The sequence below is a fragment of the Triplophysa dalaica genome, chromosome 12, assembly GCF_015846415.1.
Source record: "Triplophysa dalaica isolate WHDGS20190420 chromosome 12, ASM1584641v1, whole genome shotgun sequence".
NCBI lineage: Eukaryota > Metazoa > Chordata > Actinopteri > Cypriniformes > Nemacheilidae > Triplophysa > Triplophysa dalaica.
Genome location: NC_079553.1, coordinates 17,358,146 through 17,374,680, shown reverse-complemented (window position 1 = coordinate 17,374,680; position 16,535 = coordinate 17,358,146). Strand labels below are relative to the sequence as shown.

The window sequence follows — 16,535 nt, the reverse complement described above, 5'->3', positions numbered from 1 at the left end:
CAAAGTAAATGACATTGTATACACAGAAATGAAACATTTTAGGACAAAGATATTTTATTTTATTATAATTTATAATTTTAACGCCACAGAACTAATCTAGCTCACTCACTCATAAACTTAATAAAATATGTATGCAGACGTGTTGTTAAGGCAGAACGTAAAGCAGAAGTTTTTGTGTACAGGGGAATCTATAATATGACGCACACGCGAGGAAAGGGAGGTAACAGTTGAAGGGTACTTGATGTGCAAGGTTTGTTATGGCATCGAGTGTAAACATTAAAAATGGACTTTTTAAATCCCTTCAGTTAAAGATTCCCAGTTTCATACGTATACAGAGGCCAACAGAGATCAAATGCCGTAGAGCGTTAACAAATTCGACAAGTCAACACAATGAAAAACACTGTTTTGATATTGTAAGGTAGGTTATGATTTTTTTTAAGTTTAACCTAGTTAGAGTAGCATTAACGTTACCCATAAACAACAAAGAGAGGCAATGGTTTCCAACCCTGTTTTATAACGTTTTGTTTTTTAAACGTAGGCTATAACGTTAGACAGGGTCGCCTGCACTTAAAGTATATGTCATCTTAACCAATGGAAAGACAGCATGCTTTATTATATTTTATTTTACAAAAAAGGCAAAAAACGTGAACGCAAAATCTGGTTCAGATCTGTCATAGCACCTGAACATGCTCTTTTCCATTTGTCTTAAAAACAGTATGTTAACATGCACCAGCTCACAGACATGTTATGAATCAACTACCTATATAAAGTGTTTCCCTACGTAAATGTTAGTCTCTTTTAAGGTTCTGTTCATTTTTATTAGTTTGTTAATGACCCATATATACGACCAAGTAAATAACATTAGTAATCTCTTTTGTAGGAAGAGGGACTATGATGGATTTCTGTGCTCACTACTTCTACCTGATGCTGCTCGACGCTCTTCATTGGCACTTAGGGCCTTTAATGTAGAACTGGCACAGGCAGGTATTCTAACAAATAACAAACCTAATCAAACTCTCACCTTAATTTCATTTTTAAGATAACTGCTTCTTTGCAATTTCTAGTAATAAATCTGATTGTTATCTGTATCTTTGTGATTGTTTATAGATATGTGTGTGAGTATATATATAACCATATTTACATGTTGACTTTTAGATAAAGGACTCCGTCTCCCAGAAAACCATCGGTTTAATACGGATGCAGTTCTGGAAGAGCGCTGTGGAGGATATTTACAGAGATGACCCTCCAGCCCACCCCATCAGTGCAGAACTATGGAGGGTGGGTTTTACAAGAGCAAACATACTTTATGGAGATTTTGCTAGGGGTTTATTTGCTAAAACAATTTTTACAATGACATATCTGTTATCTGTTACCAGGCAGTAAGGAAACACACATTAACAAAGAGGTGGATGTTAAGAATTATTAATGAAAGAGTAAGTAATGAATGAATTCTCTTCTAACGTGAGTACTCAAAAGTTATTAAATAGACATGAAAGTGAATAAAGATGAATGAGGTGGTGAATGAGATTTTGCATATTATTGGTTGGTAAAACATGTTCTTGGTGTTCTGAACAGGAGAAAGACATTGAGGACAGAGCATACAGGAACCTTCAAGAGTTAGAGGCATATGGAGAGAACACACAGTCCTCTCTTCTCTACCTGCTGCTGGAGACTCTTGGTGAAACTCTTGATCTTCCACCAAAATATTCCGTAGTTGCATAAATCTTCTTTTAGTGTTATGGATAAGTGTTTAGTGTACTGCCACCGGGGACACTTAGTTCTGAACATATAGCGGCGGTTTCCCAGACAGGGTTTAAGCGTAGTCCCAGACTAATTTAAATGTGAGAGGTGTCTTAATCGAAAACAACTTGCACTGACTTATCTTTAAATAGATCAGTGCGATTGTATCGTCTCAAGATGCCCACCAGTAATATTTCTTGTAAAGTATGTTTTTGAAAGGAATTTAAATATGCTAAATTAACCAAGGACTATTCCTGATTTAAAAGAATCCCTGTCCAGGAAACTGCCCCATAGGGACATTAACATGTAAAAAATAATAATAAATTTGCTAATGTATTCATGTTTTTGATGTTGCAAAGGTTTTGCTCGTTTTACCCTTAAACTTGTTTTTTTAAAACTTCAAAATTAAAGTGTTTTTAATACACATCATAATCCATAATTTCCAAAAGGAAATTGTGTCCAGTGCTTCCATTTCATCTGTATTAATGCTCACGGAAGAAGTTCTACTGATGTTTTTCATTTTAATATATGCATATGAACTATCTGTCAAAATTTGAGACATAAACATTGCCTGACTTGATTAAATCATCAGCAGTGATAACAAATTGTATTTTTCATTCTCTTTTTTTAATGCCGTAACTGTAGGAAAGGAAAAATATGAGGTTTGCAGAGAATCGCTGACCTAAGCATCAAATGCATGTGTGTGAACCTTCAAAGTTCATCTCAAATAATAACTCTTTTTGCATTCTCACAGTGAAACTCACTTTGAGAAAAGAAAACTGTTTTTTCTATTTGTTCCTCATATGTGCAAATTGTTGGTGGCAACTCTGAATGTTAAGCTTTTTAATTGTATTCTCAGTTGTGCCAGGCATTTCCCTATATGCAAGAAAAAACTTGCATATACCTCCTGATGAGCAGGGTCAACAAATCTGTTTCAGGATGCTATTGTTATGCAGGGTTATAGGGGGTAATCATGGGTTTGTTGAAAATCAAAATTAGTTTGGAGAAGGCTTTTGACAAATGAACTAACCGTTCCATTGGAGTTCAAAACCGATTTAATAAACATGTTTGCTTTGTGTGATTGATTATGTAGGTGTAAGAAACGTCCATGCAGACCACGCCGCCAGTCACATTGGTAAAGCCCAGGGGATCCTGACCTGCCTCAGGGCCACTCCCTATAACAGCAGAAGGCGCAAGGTCTATCTGCCTATGGACATCTGCATGCTGGTGAGAACTGTAATTCTCCTTTAACTTTGGAAATTCATAACAGTTTGCAGCCAATATTGACACCTCAAAATATAGTTAAAATGAGGATTGTTTGAGACGTGTTTATCAAACAGTGATGTTGTCCCCTCTACCCTGCTGCTTATCAGCAATTGTTTGGAAAAATAGGTACCCTCTCCAACGTTGCCATTGGTTGTGGGAAAAGCTGACTTGTCAAAGTCTTACTCATGTATCTCTGCAGTTAGACGTTTATAATTGAAGTCCAGTATAAGTACCTTTTTGCATGTTTTCATTCAGTGTTCTTTCTGTGATCATTTTCCTGCCTATAAAACTTAATCTGGAATATAACTTTTCATAAAAAAATACTCTCCACTTACACTGGTTCTGTCGGACTTTCAACACTGATTTCTTTGTTAATAATTCAGCCCAACAAATCACCATTACTAGCATAGCTCAACTAGCAACATAAACCCAGTCTGTGTCCATAAACTACCACGGTTTAAAAGATGTCATTATTTTTGACATTCTGCTTGTTTCTACTAGTAGCACAGAAATGACACACTGCGTTTTCAAATACAACATGCACAACATTCCCATCTCTATAATCTGTGCATCTGGCTACAATCCATGGACGTTCTGAATTATAGGACCTGTACTGTACAAGTGACATATGGCAGCCAGCATATATGTAGGTGAACTTGGTGAAGCTGTTCAGTGCCGCTAAACCCAAACCCAAATGCTTTGTTTAAACCATCTGTTCCAGTGGCAGAACAAATGCAGTACCATTAGAATCTGAATTAAAAGAGCTTGCCTTTAGTAGTGTAACAAAAGAAAATGATACTATCTATTTTTTTATCAACAACAGTCTAGCTATGGTGTCAGTTAGAACTGAAAAGTTGAATGAGGAATGGTGAATGAGATTTTGCATATTATTGGTTGATGAAACATGTTCTTGGTGTTCTGAACAGGAGAAAGACATCGAGGACAAGAGCGTACAGGACTAACTTTGTATTAGCACCTATTGTATTATTGCTCCTGTATGACATAATGCTTATTGCTCCCTGAACTGTCTGTATGTTGCTCTGGAAAATAGCAGTCTGTTAAATTCCTAATTGTAAATTTAAGAACAGCACTTTGTTTTTGTGCTGCATGACAGCTGATGCACCAGGAGGGGGCACTATTGTTGCACCATAATTTAGGTCTGTCAATGGTGTCTGATATGAATAATGTTTACCAGGACTGATTAAACTATTATTAGTTATTATTTATGTATTATTAATACTCTATAGCTTGGCTAATTATTTAAATAGTCATTGTTTAAGTTTACTTTATAAAAAAACATCCTATCTTAGATCAAGGCAATAGCAGAGTGCAAAAGCTTTTGTTTGAGAACCAAATAGCTTTATAAATAACAGATGTTAGTTGTTTCAGCATTATGTGTTTATTGATAGCTTGCTGTTGTGGATCATCCTGCATGCATGTGGCTCATCTTTATTTTCCTTATTATTTTAAGTTCTTCTATTAAGTTGTTTTTATGAGGTGAAGATCAAATTCTTGTATGAAACATTTTTTTTTCCGTTTGGCCCTGTATTCTTCTATCTTTGTTATTATTCTTAATTTTTCTTTCAGCATGGCGCCTCTCAAGAGGACTTTATCCGAGACAGCAGAGAGCAAAACATCAGGGATGTTGCATATGACATTGCCAGCCAAGCTCACGTTCACCTCCAACATGTATGCACACTATGCTGTCCTAAGCTCTCACTTCAGTATCTTTGCTCAGAAAGTACATGTCGAATGTTCTCTATTTTCAATTTGCATAATTTCACTCATCACGTGTTTTATAGGCTAGGTCCTTCAACATGAACGTTCCACGTGCAGCCATGCCTGCCTTCCTGCAAACAGTGAGTAATTTAGTCTCTTCTACCATCTCTCTCCCCCTGTATTTCACTGATGTAATGTGACATTATCCTTATTCTGAACCAAGAGAGGTGGAGACTAATGTACTCACATGACTTTTGTTCCCTGGGGGCACAGCAACCAACACATGCCCTGATTACTCAATCTTAAGCCTTTTTTACAGTCTATTCTCTTAAAGGAAGCCTGCCTCATGCAAGCTGAGGCAATAGTTTATAGCATGTCATGGAGCAAGGCAGAGGGAGGTACCTTAACTATAATTTTCAGTCCAATGGCATGATTGCCAAAGCATTAATGTTTGGATCTGGAAGTAAAACACTGATCAGCTGAAAGAGCATCGCACTAGCGTTGACAACGTCATAGGTTCAAATCCCGGGAAAAACATGCACTAAAAGAAGGTTGGGTATTTAATGCACCAAAAGTTGCTTTGGATAAAAGCGTATGCTGCGTTAATTTAAATTTAATTTCTGTTTTTACCTTTTAGTTTTTATTTCTATTACTATCCTGCTACAGGTTGTACAAGATCACTCCACTTTCTTTGGCTGGTGTTAGACTTAACTGTATGGTTTGACATTTGAATTTTTTGGATTCATAAGTGTGTTTTTTGGGACCTTCTGAATTAGTACCTTTTAATGTCACAATTGACCTTTTAAATGCACTGAGAAAGGTTGTTTTAAGATACTTTATAAACCATTTTGTCCTTATAGTTGATCACTTAAACCATTTTTTAAGTTATATAAACAATGCACATTCCTCCAGGTTTGAAGTACCCAAATGGACAAATGACTTTACAGCCATTTGAATAAGGTCAATTCTTGTTTTTTGTTTCAGGTTGTTTTGGAGGATTATCTGCACCGAGTGAGAAAAGCAGATTTTGATGTGTTCCACCCCAGCCTACAGAAAAGAAATCCATTGCTTCCATTTCATCTGTATTTACGTTCATGGAAGAAGACCTACTGATGTGTTTCATATCCAGATTAGCTCTCTGTCCAAACTTGAGACATAAACATTGGCTGACGTGATTAAATCATCAGCAGTGCTAAAAAAGGTTTCCCTTTTTTAATGCCGTTACTCTAGACGAAGGAAAATTTCATAAAAATAAATTCTGTGCGCAAAGAATCACAGAACTAAACATTAAATATATTAAATGTAACTTGTGTGGTTCAAAGTTATTCAAAAATAATAACTCTCAATTTAACAGTGAAACTTATTTTGAGAAAAGAGAACAATTCGTTTGTTCATGCTGCAGAAAAAAACAAGAGACCATTTCATGTACTGTGTATTATTTATATGTATGTGTTTAGGTGAAATTTTTTGTTTTTACGTTCATTGAACTACACACAATATTTATCTGGAGTGGAATGGCCACAATACATCTAGTAATTCTGATTTGTAAAGAAAATTTGGAATGGTCTCTTGTTTTTTTCCGTGGCTGTATGTGCATAGTGTTTGTGGCAAGAAATGAATAACAATCAAAAAAAATTGACAACTCTGAATGTGGAATGTGTTTTAATGTATTCAGTTATCAAAGGCATTTGCCTATTGGCAACAGTTTTTACATATTTTAGTTGAGAAAAGACTTTCATGAACCTCCTGATGAGCAGGGTCAACAATTCTATTTCAGAGTGGGGGCAATTCCTATTTTAGGGGGGCAATCGTTAGTTTGTTTAATCATAAAAATTCCAGCCGCCTACTGGCAAAAAAACTTATCTGAGCAACAAGAAAGCAGGTGCTGGCTGCTATAGTGAGCATTTAAATGCAAATTTCATCTTGTGGTTCAGGCAGGCGTGTGGTGAACTTGCCGGTTGCCACACACCTTCATTTAATCCTTTTTGATAGTTATTGTAAAAAGAATTAGCATAAGACCATCATATGATCTTACTTATTTGTAATTTCTCATTAAAATGTATTTGGAGTTAATATAAATTCTAATTATAACTCTCATATTAGGGTTCTATTAAATAATTGAGAGTGAAGCTGGGTTTTAGCCTTTCAAATGTTAATGTAAATACAATGGAATATATACATGCGTTACATCCGATTTTCAGGGGAAGAACCCTATGCAGTTTCCTGTTGGGGAGAATTAAAGCAGAGAGAAATGGGAAACTTGAGTAAATAGTTACATTTAGCAGATGCTGTTCATATAGAAGTGCTATTCTACTGTATTTTAAATGATACTTTCATAAGTTTACATTTCGTTATAACATTCAAATACTGTAGAGCGCCGCTTCTATATAACACTGGGGTGTGCCGCAATGTATCAAATAATAAATTTAACTATTTTCACCAATTTCTCTCTGCTTTTACAGTTCGATCCGTTTTTGAAACGTTTCACGTACACACGACAGCGTTATCAGAAGGATCTGCATTCGCATGCATCCGGCAAAACGAGAAACGATGTATGCATTCCAGGCCAGTGAATGGGGCTGTTTTGCTATAAAGAAACCCTGCTTGCTCACATCTGCATACACTGTTTTAATCTAAGAGGTCTTTAAAAACACTTTGTCGGTGTGTTTGTGTGTTTATAGTATTGTGGATATAAATAATATGTCTCCACTGTTCGTTGTAAATCTACTTTTTGTATGTCACGCGCAGTGATGCCGGTAACGCGTTTCTTAGTAACGCGTTAGTCTAATTTGACCACATTTTTCAGTAACGAGTAATCTAACGCGTTACTTTTCCCAAACCATTAATCAGATTAAAGTTATTTATCCAAGTCACTGTCCGTTACTATTTTGTCATTTTCCTTAGTAAAAAAATATATTTTTTGCTTTCTTCTTGCGTCTCAGGGAGTGTAGTCACGTAACATTATGCGACAAGTCACGTTTTCAGCACGAGGACAATTCACGTGTAATAGCCCATACCACACAGCGACACAAACGTAATCCACAATGAATGGAGGGAGGAGAGAGATGCGCGTTTCCAGCTGGAAATACTGTCACGAGTTTGTGTCCGCTAGATGACAATATTAAGGTTCGTTGTACTCTCTGTGCTCGCGTTAAAGTGCTATCTAGCTACAAAAACACTACGTCAAATTTGAAGAAACAATTGGAGTCAAAGTAAATTCCAATCTACAGATTAAGTCCCGCCAGGTGTTGCGAAGCAGAGAGCAGCAGGTCCCCCACCACCAGAACAACAAATGCTGGACTTTTTCCATTTTTCATCAGGCGCTAATTTGCAGTAATTTAAAAGAAATGCGGTAGAGACGGTCTATCTCTTAAAGCAGAAATGGAGGCAAAAAAGATCCGAGAGAAATGTAAAAATGGAGAATTAAAAAGAAAAAAAATGTAGAAAAGAAAAGTACCGTGTGGGAGCGTTTTAGCGAAGTGGTAAACAAGAATGAATTAAGTACTGGGTATGTAATATGCAACGACTGTGAGACAGGTGCATTATGTGTGTTTTAAATCGAAATATTAGATTTCAGTATTTATAGACAAAAAGGTGCTAGACAATTTACGGAGTAATTTAAATGACGATCGGGTCTGATGCGGATATCTATATCAGAGAAAATTATACGTGCGGGCGGGCGACGGGTGGATAATTTATTCGAAACAGCGGATGCGAATGCTTCCCTTAAACACGGTTGACTCGCTCTCGTTTCGTGCGTTTTACACCTGTTTTGTAAAACCACTCCTTGCTGCTCTAATGCTGTGAACAACAGGTTCAATGTTCACAAAGAAATTAATAGTTACATTTATAAATAATGTAGATTATAAATAGTATGCTTTGCCATTATTAAAGTGTAAACAGTTAAATATGTCAGGTCAAGAAAGACTGATTTGACCGTTAAGTAAAATCAAGAAAATCAGTCTTCTGACCGTTAAGTGAAATCAAGAAAATCAGTCTTTATATTATTTTTAACATTTTTAAGGAAGCAGTCTTTAAATTCAACTTAAAATGTCAGGAGATACATTGTTGACATCACTGTTAAAAATACACTTCCAATAAAGTGAGTGTTGGCAAAACCATGTTGAAGCAGTGGGGGTGTTGGCAGCAGCTGCTGAATGTAACTGATAAAGTAACGAGTATTCTAATTTAGTTACCTTTAAAATCCAGTAATCTGTACAGTAACTAAATTACTTTTTAGAGGTGTAATCAGTAATCAGATTACTTCTTCAGAGTAACTGTGGCAACACCGGTCACGCGTCACAAACATGCAGCATTGAGGCCGCCATTATTGTTTGGGGAATAGCACATGCCTACAAACTGAACACGTAATACACATGCGTATAATGTCATCGTTTATGGAAAACGCCGCCTTCAAAGTAAAAAAAATGCACTTTGAGACCCGTTTTCAAAAGATTGCGTTTTCTGTCCTCCAAAATGCAGTTTTCGTGTAAATGAACAGCCAAAACGCATATAACGTGTTCAGTTTTTAGTTGTTAACGGTCTTGTGTAAACGACCTCTATGCCATCCGATACTGCGTAGGGTTCTTCCCTTGAAATGCGGAAGTCACGCGTGCATAGAGCCCATTGTTTTTTAACTTTGTGGTTGTTTCTGAATGTATAAGTTCTATGGCAATTTGTAACAAGACCATTGAAATTCTCCCATTCTGTGAGAATAATAAAAAAATTGGGTGACTAGAAAGTCTGTGGGATAGAAAATGCTTTTTTTTAAATGCCATGCTGCAAGTAGAGAATCTTCAGGTTAAAAAAAATCCTTTAAATGGGTTTACCAATAAATTCAATATCTTGTGATTGGCCGTTATTTCTCACAATGCAATTCTAATAAGAACATTTAAGGCTTAAATTTGTTCTCAATTCTCAGTCAGCAGAGGGTCAGGGATTAAAGACTGGCCTAGAGGAATGGAGACACATTACAAGTAATTACCATCTTGAAAACCTGAAACAGGTCAGGGTCTGACTAAATCTTTCTTTCATTTTTCAAAAGGGAGCAGAGATGCTATGAAAGGAGACCTTGGGCTGTCGTCCTACTTTGCATGATTGCTTATCACTCTGTGGTTCCTATCTTTTTGTTCTATAGGCTACTTTTCCTTCAAGTATTTTTTTATTGTGATGTGTAAAGATTTATATCAATACGAAAAGGCCCAAGAGATACACTTTTTTGTCTGAGATATTGTTCATGTTGATAATTATACCTTTCATTTATTTAGCGTTTTCTGGCCGGTGGAGATTGGTGACATTTTAAAAACACATTTCTGGACCTCTTCACATAACATTTTCACATTCAGATAATGATCAAACGTCTCATTTGCCAGGATGGATTAAAGGTTGCACAAGAAAGGGTGAAATAGATCAATATTTCTATTATATTTAAGTGTTAGTTATCTGGCCACCGTCGTTCATTAACACTGTATTCATTCTATCAAAAAAAGGATTTACACTTGTAAATGCCAAACCTTTCAATAGAGGAGTTACAGTTCTTTTCAGACATTAAATTACTTCACTAAGCTCCAGCAGCTGGTTAAGGTAGAAGCGTATTTGATTGTGTGAACATTCTTCTTTCTGCTCAATGCGCCACAAATGCAAAGCATGAAAAGAGGAAAAATTATAATTAGCGTGTGAGGTCATAAGTTCTTCTCTGCAAACTGAATTCTACAGAATCATAGCATATTTGGACAAAGGATCCGTGCAACACTTGTTCTATAGCGCTACATTTTCTTGCTATGGCAATTGCATTTAATTTACAGTTTGAACATGGTTTCTTGTTTGGTGAGCACTTTATGTTGATATCTATGTGTCTGGTTTGCCTGTATGTATACTTCTCATGTTCTTACCTTGTCAAAAGTATTTCAATACCCAAGCATTGTAAACAGTGTTAATAAGAAAAAAACTGCTTTGCTTTTCTTTGACATTTATCATAATAGAACATAGAATAAGATTTTTCTCAAAAGCCTCAGCACTTTCCTTAAACATTCATGCATTTTAAACAATTTGTTTGCTGTAGTCATAGAGTTGATATTATAGCCGATCAGCCCAATGAAATCGAGTATACATTGATGTCCCCATTTGATTAATTTTAAATCTGCAGTATAAACTCAAATAGAATAGCAACAAAGAAATGTGAAAAATAAAAGATGCATTTTTTTCCATTCATTTTTACTCAAATAAAACCTTTAATTTGTTACAGAATTCCTCCATGAATTTCCGAGCCAGTGTTTATTATCCACTATATATGTTTTGTTCCCCCAGCTACTGTATTCTATTAGATTGATGGCATATGAAGCAATTAAATGCATTTTATCCCTAACATCCCGGATACAGGCGGCCGAAATGAGCTTTCTCCGCAGGGTGGCTGGGCGATCCCTTAGAGATAGGGTGAGAAGCTCGGTCACTCGGGAGGAGCTCAGAGTAGATCCGCTACTCCTCCACATCGAGAGGGGCCAGCTGAGGTGGCTCGGGCATCTTTTCCGGATGCCCCCTGGACGCCTTCCCGGTAAGGTGTTCCGGGCATGTCCCACCGGGAGAAGACCCCGGGGAAGACCTAGGACACGCTGGAGGGACTATGTCTCCCGGCTGGCCTGGGAACGCCTCGGTGTCCCCCCAGAAGAGCTGGAGGAAGTGGCTAGGGAGAGGGAAGTCTGGGCATCCCTGCTTAGACTGCTGCCCCCGCGACCCGGCCCCGGATAAGCGGTAGAAAATGGATGGATGGATGGATTATCCCTAACATCTCTGCCAGGTGTAATGAGGGGTATTGTGTCTGTGATCTACTGTCCTGACATTTAGCTGTCATTGCTCATTTCCGCATGGATTCCATCAAAGCAATTTTCTTCAAGCAGTGAAAAGAAGCAGTAAAAGAGTTTATTGATTGTACAAGAGCAGTTTTGAAATATGACAAAAATTACAAACGTGCTGAAGTTCTTCATTTGTCATTGCACCACTTGTTGTGTAGTTTTATATGTATTATTTTCAAATTAAGTTTGTTTCATTTTCTTTTAAGAAAATGCTCCATTTTTATGTATGGGTGATTAAAAGCAAAACGATGTCACAAAATAAACAATACCAACCCCCATGCATGTTTGCGACTTTCACATGTAAAATGCTACAAGCAAAGACAAATTCATGCAATGCGACTTTCCTCCCAGTACATTGTGCAAGTTTGGCAGAGGCAATAAATACCAGGTCATATTTTTAAGGATTTCAGAAAGACATCCATCATTATGAACTCATCTATCTTACTATCTAATTGTTGGTTTGGATAGAGCTGTTTTGAAATATGTAAAAGGACAACCAGGAACAAAGCGGCGCTCAAATGAACTTCATTTCCTTTGTACTGAGATATCTGGAAGAATGCTATACAGTTATTGGCCAGACTTCCATAGTGGATTTTTTTGTAAATATCTTTGTTTAGTTGAATAAAAAAGAAGATATTTTGAAGAATGTAGAACAGCCAACAGTTCTGGGGCACCTTTGAGTACCATTGTAGTTTTCCAACTATGTTTGGTTAAAAGCACTTTAGATAGTACTCTGTCATTTGAAAGCCATGTCGCCAACACCTGTAAAATTGCATTTTTCCATTTTAAGAATATATCTAAATTACGTCATATGCTGTCACTGTCAGATGCAGAGAAATTAATTCATGCATTCATGACATCAAGACTAGATTACTGTAATGCACTTCTAGGTGGTTGCCCTGCGGGCCTATTACAAAAACTGCAGCTGGTTCAAAACGCGGCAGCTCGAGTTCTTACACGTACAAAAAAGTATGAGCATATAACCCCGGTTCTGTCAACCTTGCACTGGTTACCTATAAAGCATCGCATTAACTTTAAGATCATGCTTATTACCTATAAAGCCCTACATGGTCTAGCGCTGCAGAATTTGAATGAACTTCTATTGTATTACAGACCTCCACGTACATTACGCTCTCAGGCGTCCTGTCAGTTGGTAATACCTAGAATTTCAAAATCGAGTGCAGGTGGTAGATCCTTTTCTTATCTAGCGCCTAAACTTTGGAATATTCTTCCCTGCACGGTCCGGGAGGCAGACACACTCTGTCAGTTTAAATCTAGACTAAAGACTCATCTTTTTAATCTTGCATACACTATACCTCCATAATATTAATCCTCAGAGGATTTAGGCTGCATTATTTAGATCAACCGGAACCAGGAACACATCCAACAACAAATGATGTACTTGTTGCATCAAAGAGTGCAGAACAGTACTCTACTCTCAGCCAGTCTTGTCTCTTTGTTCCAAGGTTACCGCAGGATGCAGTTCATGCCCAGACCTGATGGCAGAGCTGAGAATGGGAAGCGGTGACCTGAAAAGAGCTAAGAGGATAGAGCTGGATAAAGGACGCGACAACTTTGTTTTTCCTACAACATTTAAAATGCTATTAGATTGTTAATGATAATCTTAAATCCTTAATTTTTATATTTTATTAAGCCTTGTTGTGCAAGCACTGTTGAGCTTGTGCAGAGGCAGCAGCTTTTGCCATAGGGGAACTGGAATCCCCTGGTTGGGCCCGGGTTCCCCTGAGGTTTTTTTCTCGATGGGAGTTTTGGGTTCCTCACCACCGTTTGCATACTGTTTTGCACTGGCCGGGGGGCTGCTTTCGAATTCATACTTGTATTCAATGTGTCTCATGTACAGCTGCTTTGTAACAATGAAAATTGTAAAAAGCGCTATATAAATAAAGTTGAGTTGAGAGTTGAGTTAAAAGCATTATTCCAAATATATTTAGAAATTTATGCAGATTTGGGATAAGGTGAGTAGATGATGACATCATTTTTATTTGGGGGTGAACAGTCCCTTTACGTAATGTTGCTTTATAGTTCTTCTGTAAGAGATAAAACCAAAACCCCATGTACTGGTCTTCTTCATAAACATGTGACTGAGGAAAGAGTTTGCAGGAGAGATTCAATTTGACGTGAGAGTTGTAAGGCCCATATGAGCTGGTTAAAAGTATGTGTGGAAAGCTGAATAAAACCTTTTTTTATGTATTTAAAATATTAATCATATATGTATAATAGATATAGATAAACCGTTTGGCAATATTTGAGCAATTCAAGAATTTTGAAGAGTTTGAGATTCATCAATAAAGCAAAACTGAACACAAAAATAATGAACACAGCCAAATCTGTGAAAAACAAAACAGTTAGACAAACACCCTAAAATCCCATATCCCAAAATACACTTAACCTCAGACTCATCAAAGTACACCAGAAAATAAATGCCTTGGTCAGCTACATACCATAAGCTAAATTCAAGGTTTGCGCGCGTGTTCCCTGATTGTGTTTGTTCTCTCAGTGTTCTCACACTCCGTTGGTTTAGGCGCATTATTCAGCTTTGCACAAACAATTAGTTGATAAGCGCAGTTTCTGAACTTCTGGTCCCTAACGCCATATATAATAACATTACAGCAGCTATTTGTCGTCAAAATCCAAAAAGCAAAAAATGAAAATTCGCACCATTCGTTTCCGAAAACGTTTCCGACAACAAACACGGCGATGGGGGTGAAAGAAGCCGTGAAAGCAAGTGTCAGAGTCCCTATGGTTCTGGCAGCCTTGATGTCTGAGAAGGTAGGTTTCGTTACGCCTTGAGTCTCTGTTTCGGCGAGATGCTGTCTTCTTTTAGAATGCTGGCGAATTGTGGTAAGCGATATGATATTGATGACAACTGTACTTCCGAGTAGAGTGAAATCGAAGGCAGGAAAGAGTAAGAGAATGTTCCAAGCCTGGGAAGGGAAGTCGGTGCTTCCCAATGCGTAATTGCACATTCTGCTGCAAGGATTGTACTCCAATGCAATTTTATTGGTGAAAACCATCGGCGACGTTGCCAGGAAAAAGCTCCCAATCCAAGAAATGGCGATCAGTATGCATGTTCTTTTTTTTGTAATGACGGACTCTTTGTGCAGTGGCTTTAAAACGGCGATGCTCCTTTCAATGGTCAAAAGGAAAATGGTTGTAATGGAAACTAAAGTACACCCCGCAAACACAGGCCCTATCAAACTGCAGGGATGAAAAGTTGCCTTCTGTGAATTGCGCACCATCCACTCCGGTGCCGACTTCTGGATCATGAGAGATATTTCTGCGTAAACGGATACGGGTACCACAAAAATTCCCACTGCCAGATCTGCCACTGCCAATGATGCTTTTAAATAGCCCTGCGGAGTGTGGAAATGCTTGGTTCCGAAGACAACGGCTAATGTTAGAGCGTTTCCAAAAAGAATGGCTAGCATCAGTAATACCATGAAGACTACTGTAAGTATCTTATTTGTCGTGGTACAGCAACACACACTACAGTTTGCTAGCTCATCTGGCATCCTTGGTCAGCTGCACTTAGAATCTCTTGTCAGTAGCACAATGATATTTCTCTCCTGCGCTCTGAGGCAAGGCACGGCATCCTGTGCATAGGTCTCTGAAAAGAATCACCCCTGCCAAGAAAAATCAAATAGAGTATTGCTGGTGAGTGGCAAAAACCCTTTCTGTAAAAAAGCTTACAAAATTACGCATGGAAATGCCAGAAAATAAAAGTTACTTGCCAAACCAATTACTAGTTATTGATACAGTGGCTGAATCGTGATGATTGTATCATATAGACATACCTTAATTAAAGAATACATTTTCCAATTTGTCGGCGTCTCTTAGCACGGCAGGGAATATATTCCGTGCCAGTCTGGAAAACGGATATTCTGCGAGATCCTTTAGCAAAATGATGCCACAATTCAAAAGCAGCCTCATCGAATCAATACATAACTCTTCAATAGAACTGCATTTGGAGAAATTGTCCTGTGCAAGTGTCTTTCATTCGGGTGAGTGTGCTGTTAAATTGCGCTTGTGAGGAACAGGGTGCGCGCTGGCAGTGATGCCAGTCTGACGCGCGCACAGCTGCTGGATTTCCCCATGGCTACTGTTTGCTTGATCTATTTACTATGGATGCCCCCATTGGAAGATATTAAATGATTAATATCAACCAGTGGGTAAGTTTTAGACCAATTCAACTCTTACAAGAAGCAAACTGTTGCTTTGCAAAAAGCGCGTATGGCAACTCACATTTAAGACAGTGAGAACCATATATTAAATGGATAGTAATAGATAAAAAAACCAGTATTGTTAACAATGTATTTTACAAAAACATCGGCTGATCGGCATACGGGTGTTCTTACGGGCAAGCATCTGAGTGCACTAGAGAAAAACGATTTTCTGTTAAACTAAATTGTGATGTTCAGAAATAAATCTAATGTGTGATCTCTAAAACTAATTTCCGTTTCTCTCTAAAAACAAATATTTTTAAAACTGACATCCTCTGCATATGTAAGAAATAGAGTTAATGATCTTATAATAGATCGCCTGTGGTGGTGATGAATGTTTTCTTAACAATAGACAAAACACCGACTGCCCATCAACAGTTTCAGACATCAAACAGTTTTGTATTTTTGTGGTATCACAGTGTGACAGAACTGATCACTTAATAACTATTGCTTAAAGTTGTAATACTAGCCATTGATCCTTAACATGTTGCCAAAACCCAACAGACGCAAAAACGCTTTTCAACGACTGTATATAGTCCAGTTTATCAGTCAGTTGGGGGCGGGGCTGCTTTTACTATTCAACCCCTTCATTTATTTGACTATGATAAGTTACTCCCATAACTTTGGCACGTGCTTGTTCAGTATCTGCGGCTCATCCCTACAAACATGTTTACAACAGTAAAGAAAATCGAAAAAGACTGAACGAACAATACACTGCGTT

The 16,535-nt window shown here is 37.6% G+C and overlaps 2 protein-coding genes across 3 annotated transcripts; one reads left to right on the top strand and one right to left on the bottom strand.

Annotated features, from left to right (window-relative positions):
• Positions 1-212: 212 nt before the first annotated feature.
• Positions 213-6,031, top strand: ndufaf6 (NADH:ubiquinone oxidoreductase complex assembly factor 6). 2 transcript variants are annotated; one of them, XM_056762989.1, is made up of 9 exons: positions 213-418; positions 881-980; positions 1,156-1,278; positions 1,377-1,433; positions 1,576-1,678; positions 2,834-2,967; positions 4,594-4,695; positions 4,809-4,865; positions 5,710-6,031. In XM_056762989.1, the coding sequence occupies exons 1-9, from the start codon at positions 258-260 to the stop codon at positions 5,836-5,838; spliced, it is 966 nt and encodes a 321-aa protein (XP_056618967.1). In that variant the 5' UTR covers positions 213-257; the 3' UTR covers positions 5,839-6,031. The 2 variants fall into 2 exon arrangements, with proteins under 2 accessions (XP_056618967.1, XP_056618968.1); XM_056762990.1 differs by having other exon boundaries at positions 384-418; positions 881-984.
• An 8,016-nt stretch (positions 6,032-14,047) lies between these two features.
• LOC130432731 (beta-2 adrenergic receptor) lies at positions 14,048-15,106 on the bottom strand. The gene has a single exon (XM_056762224.1). The coding sequence runs from the start codon at positions 15,104-15,106 to the stop codon at positions 14,048-14,050; it is 1,059 nt and encodes a 352-aa protein (XP_056618202.1).
• Between the last annotated feature and the right edge of the window lie 1,429 nt (positions 15,107-16,535).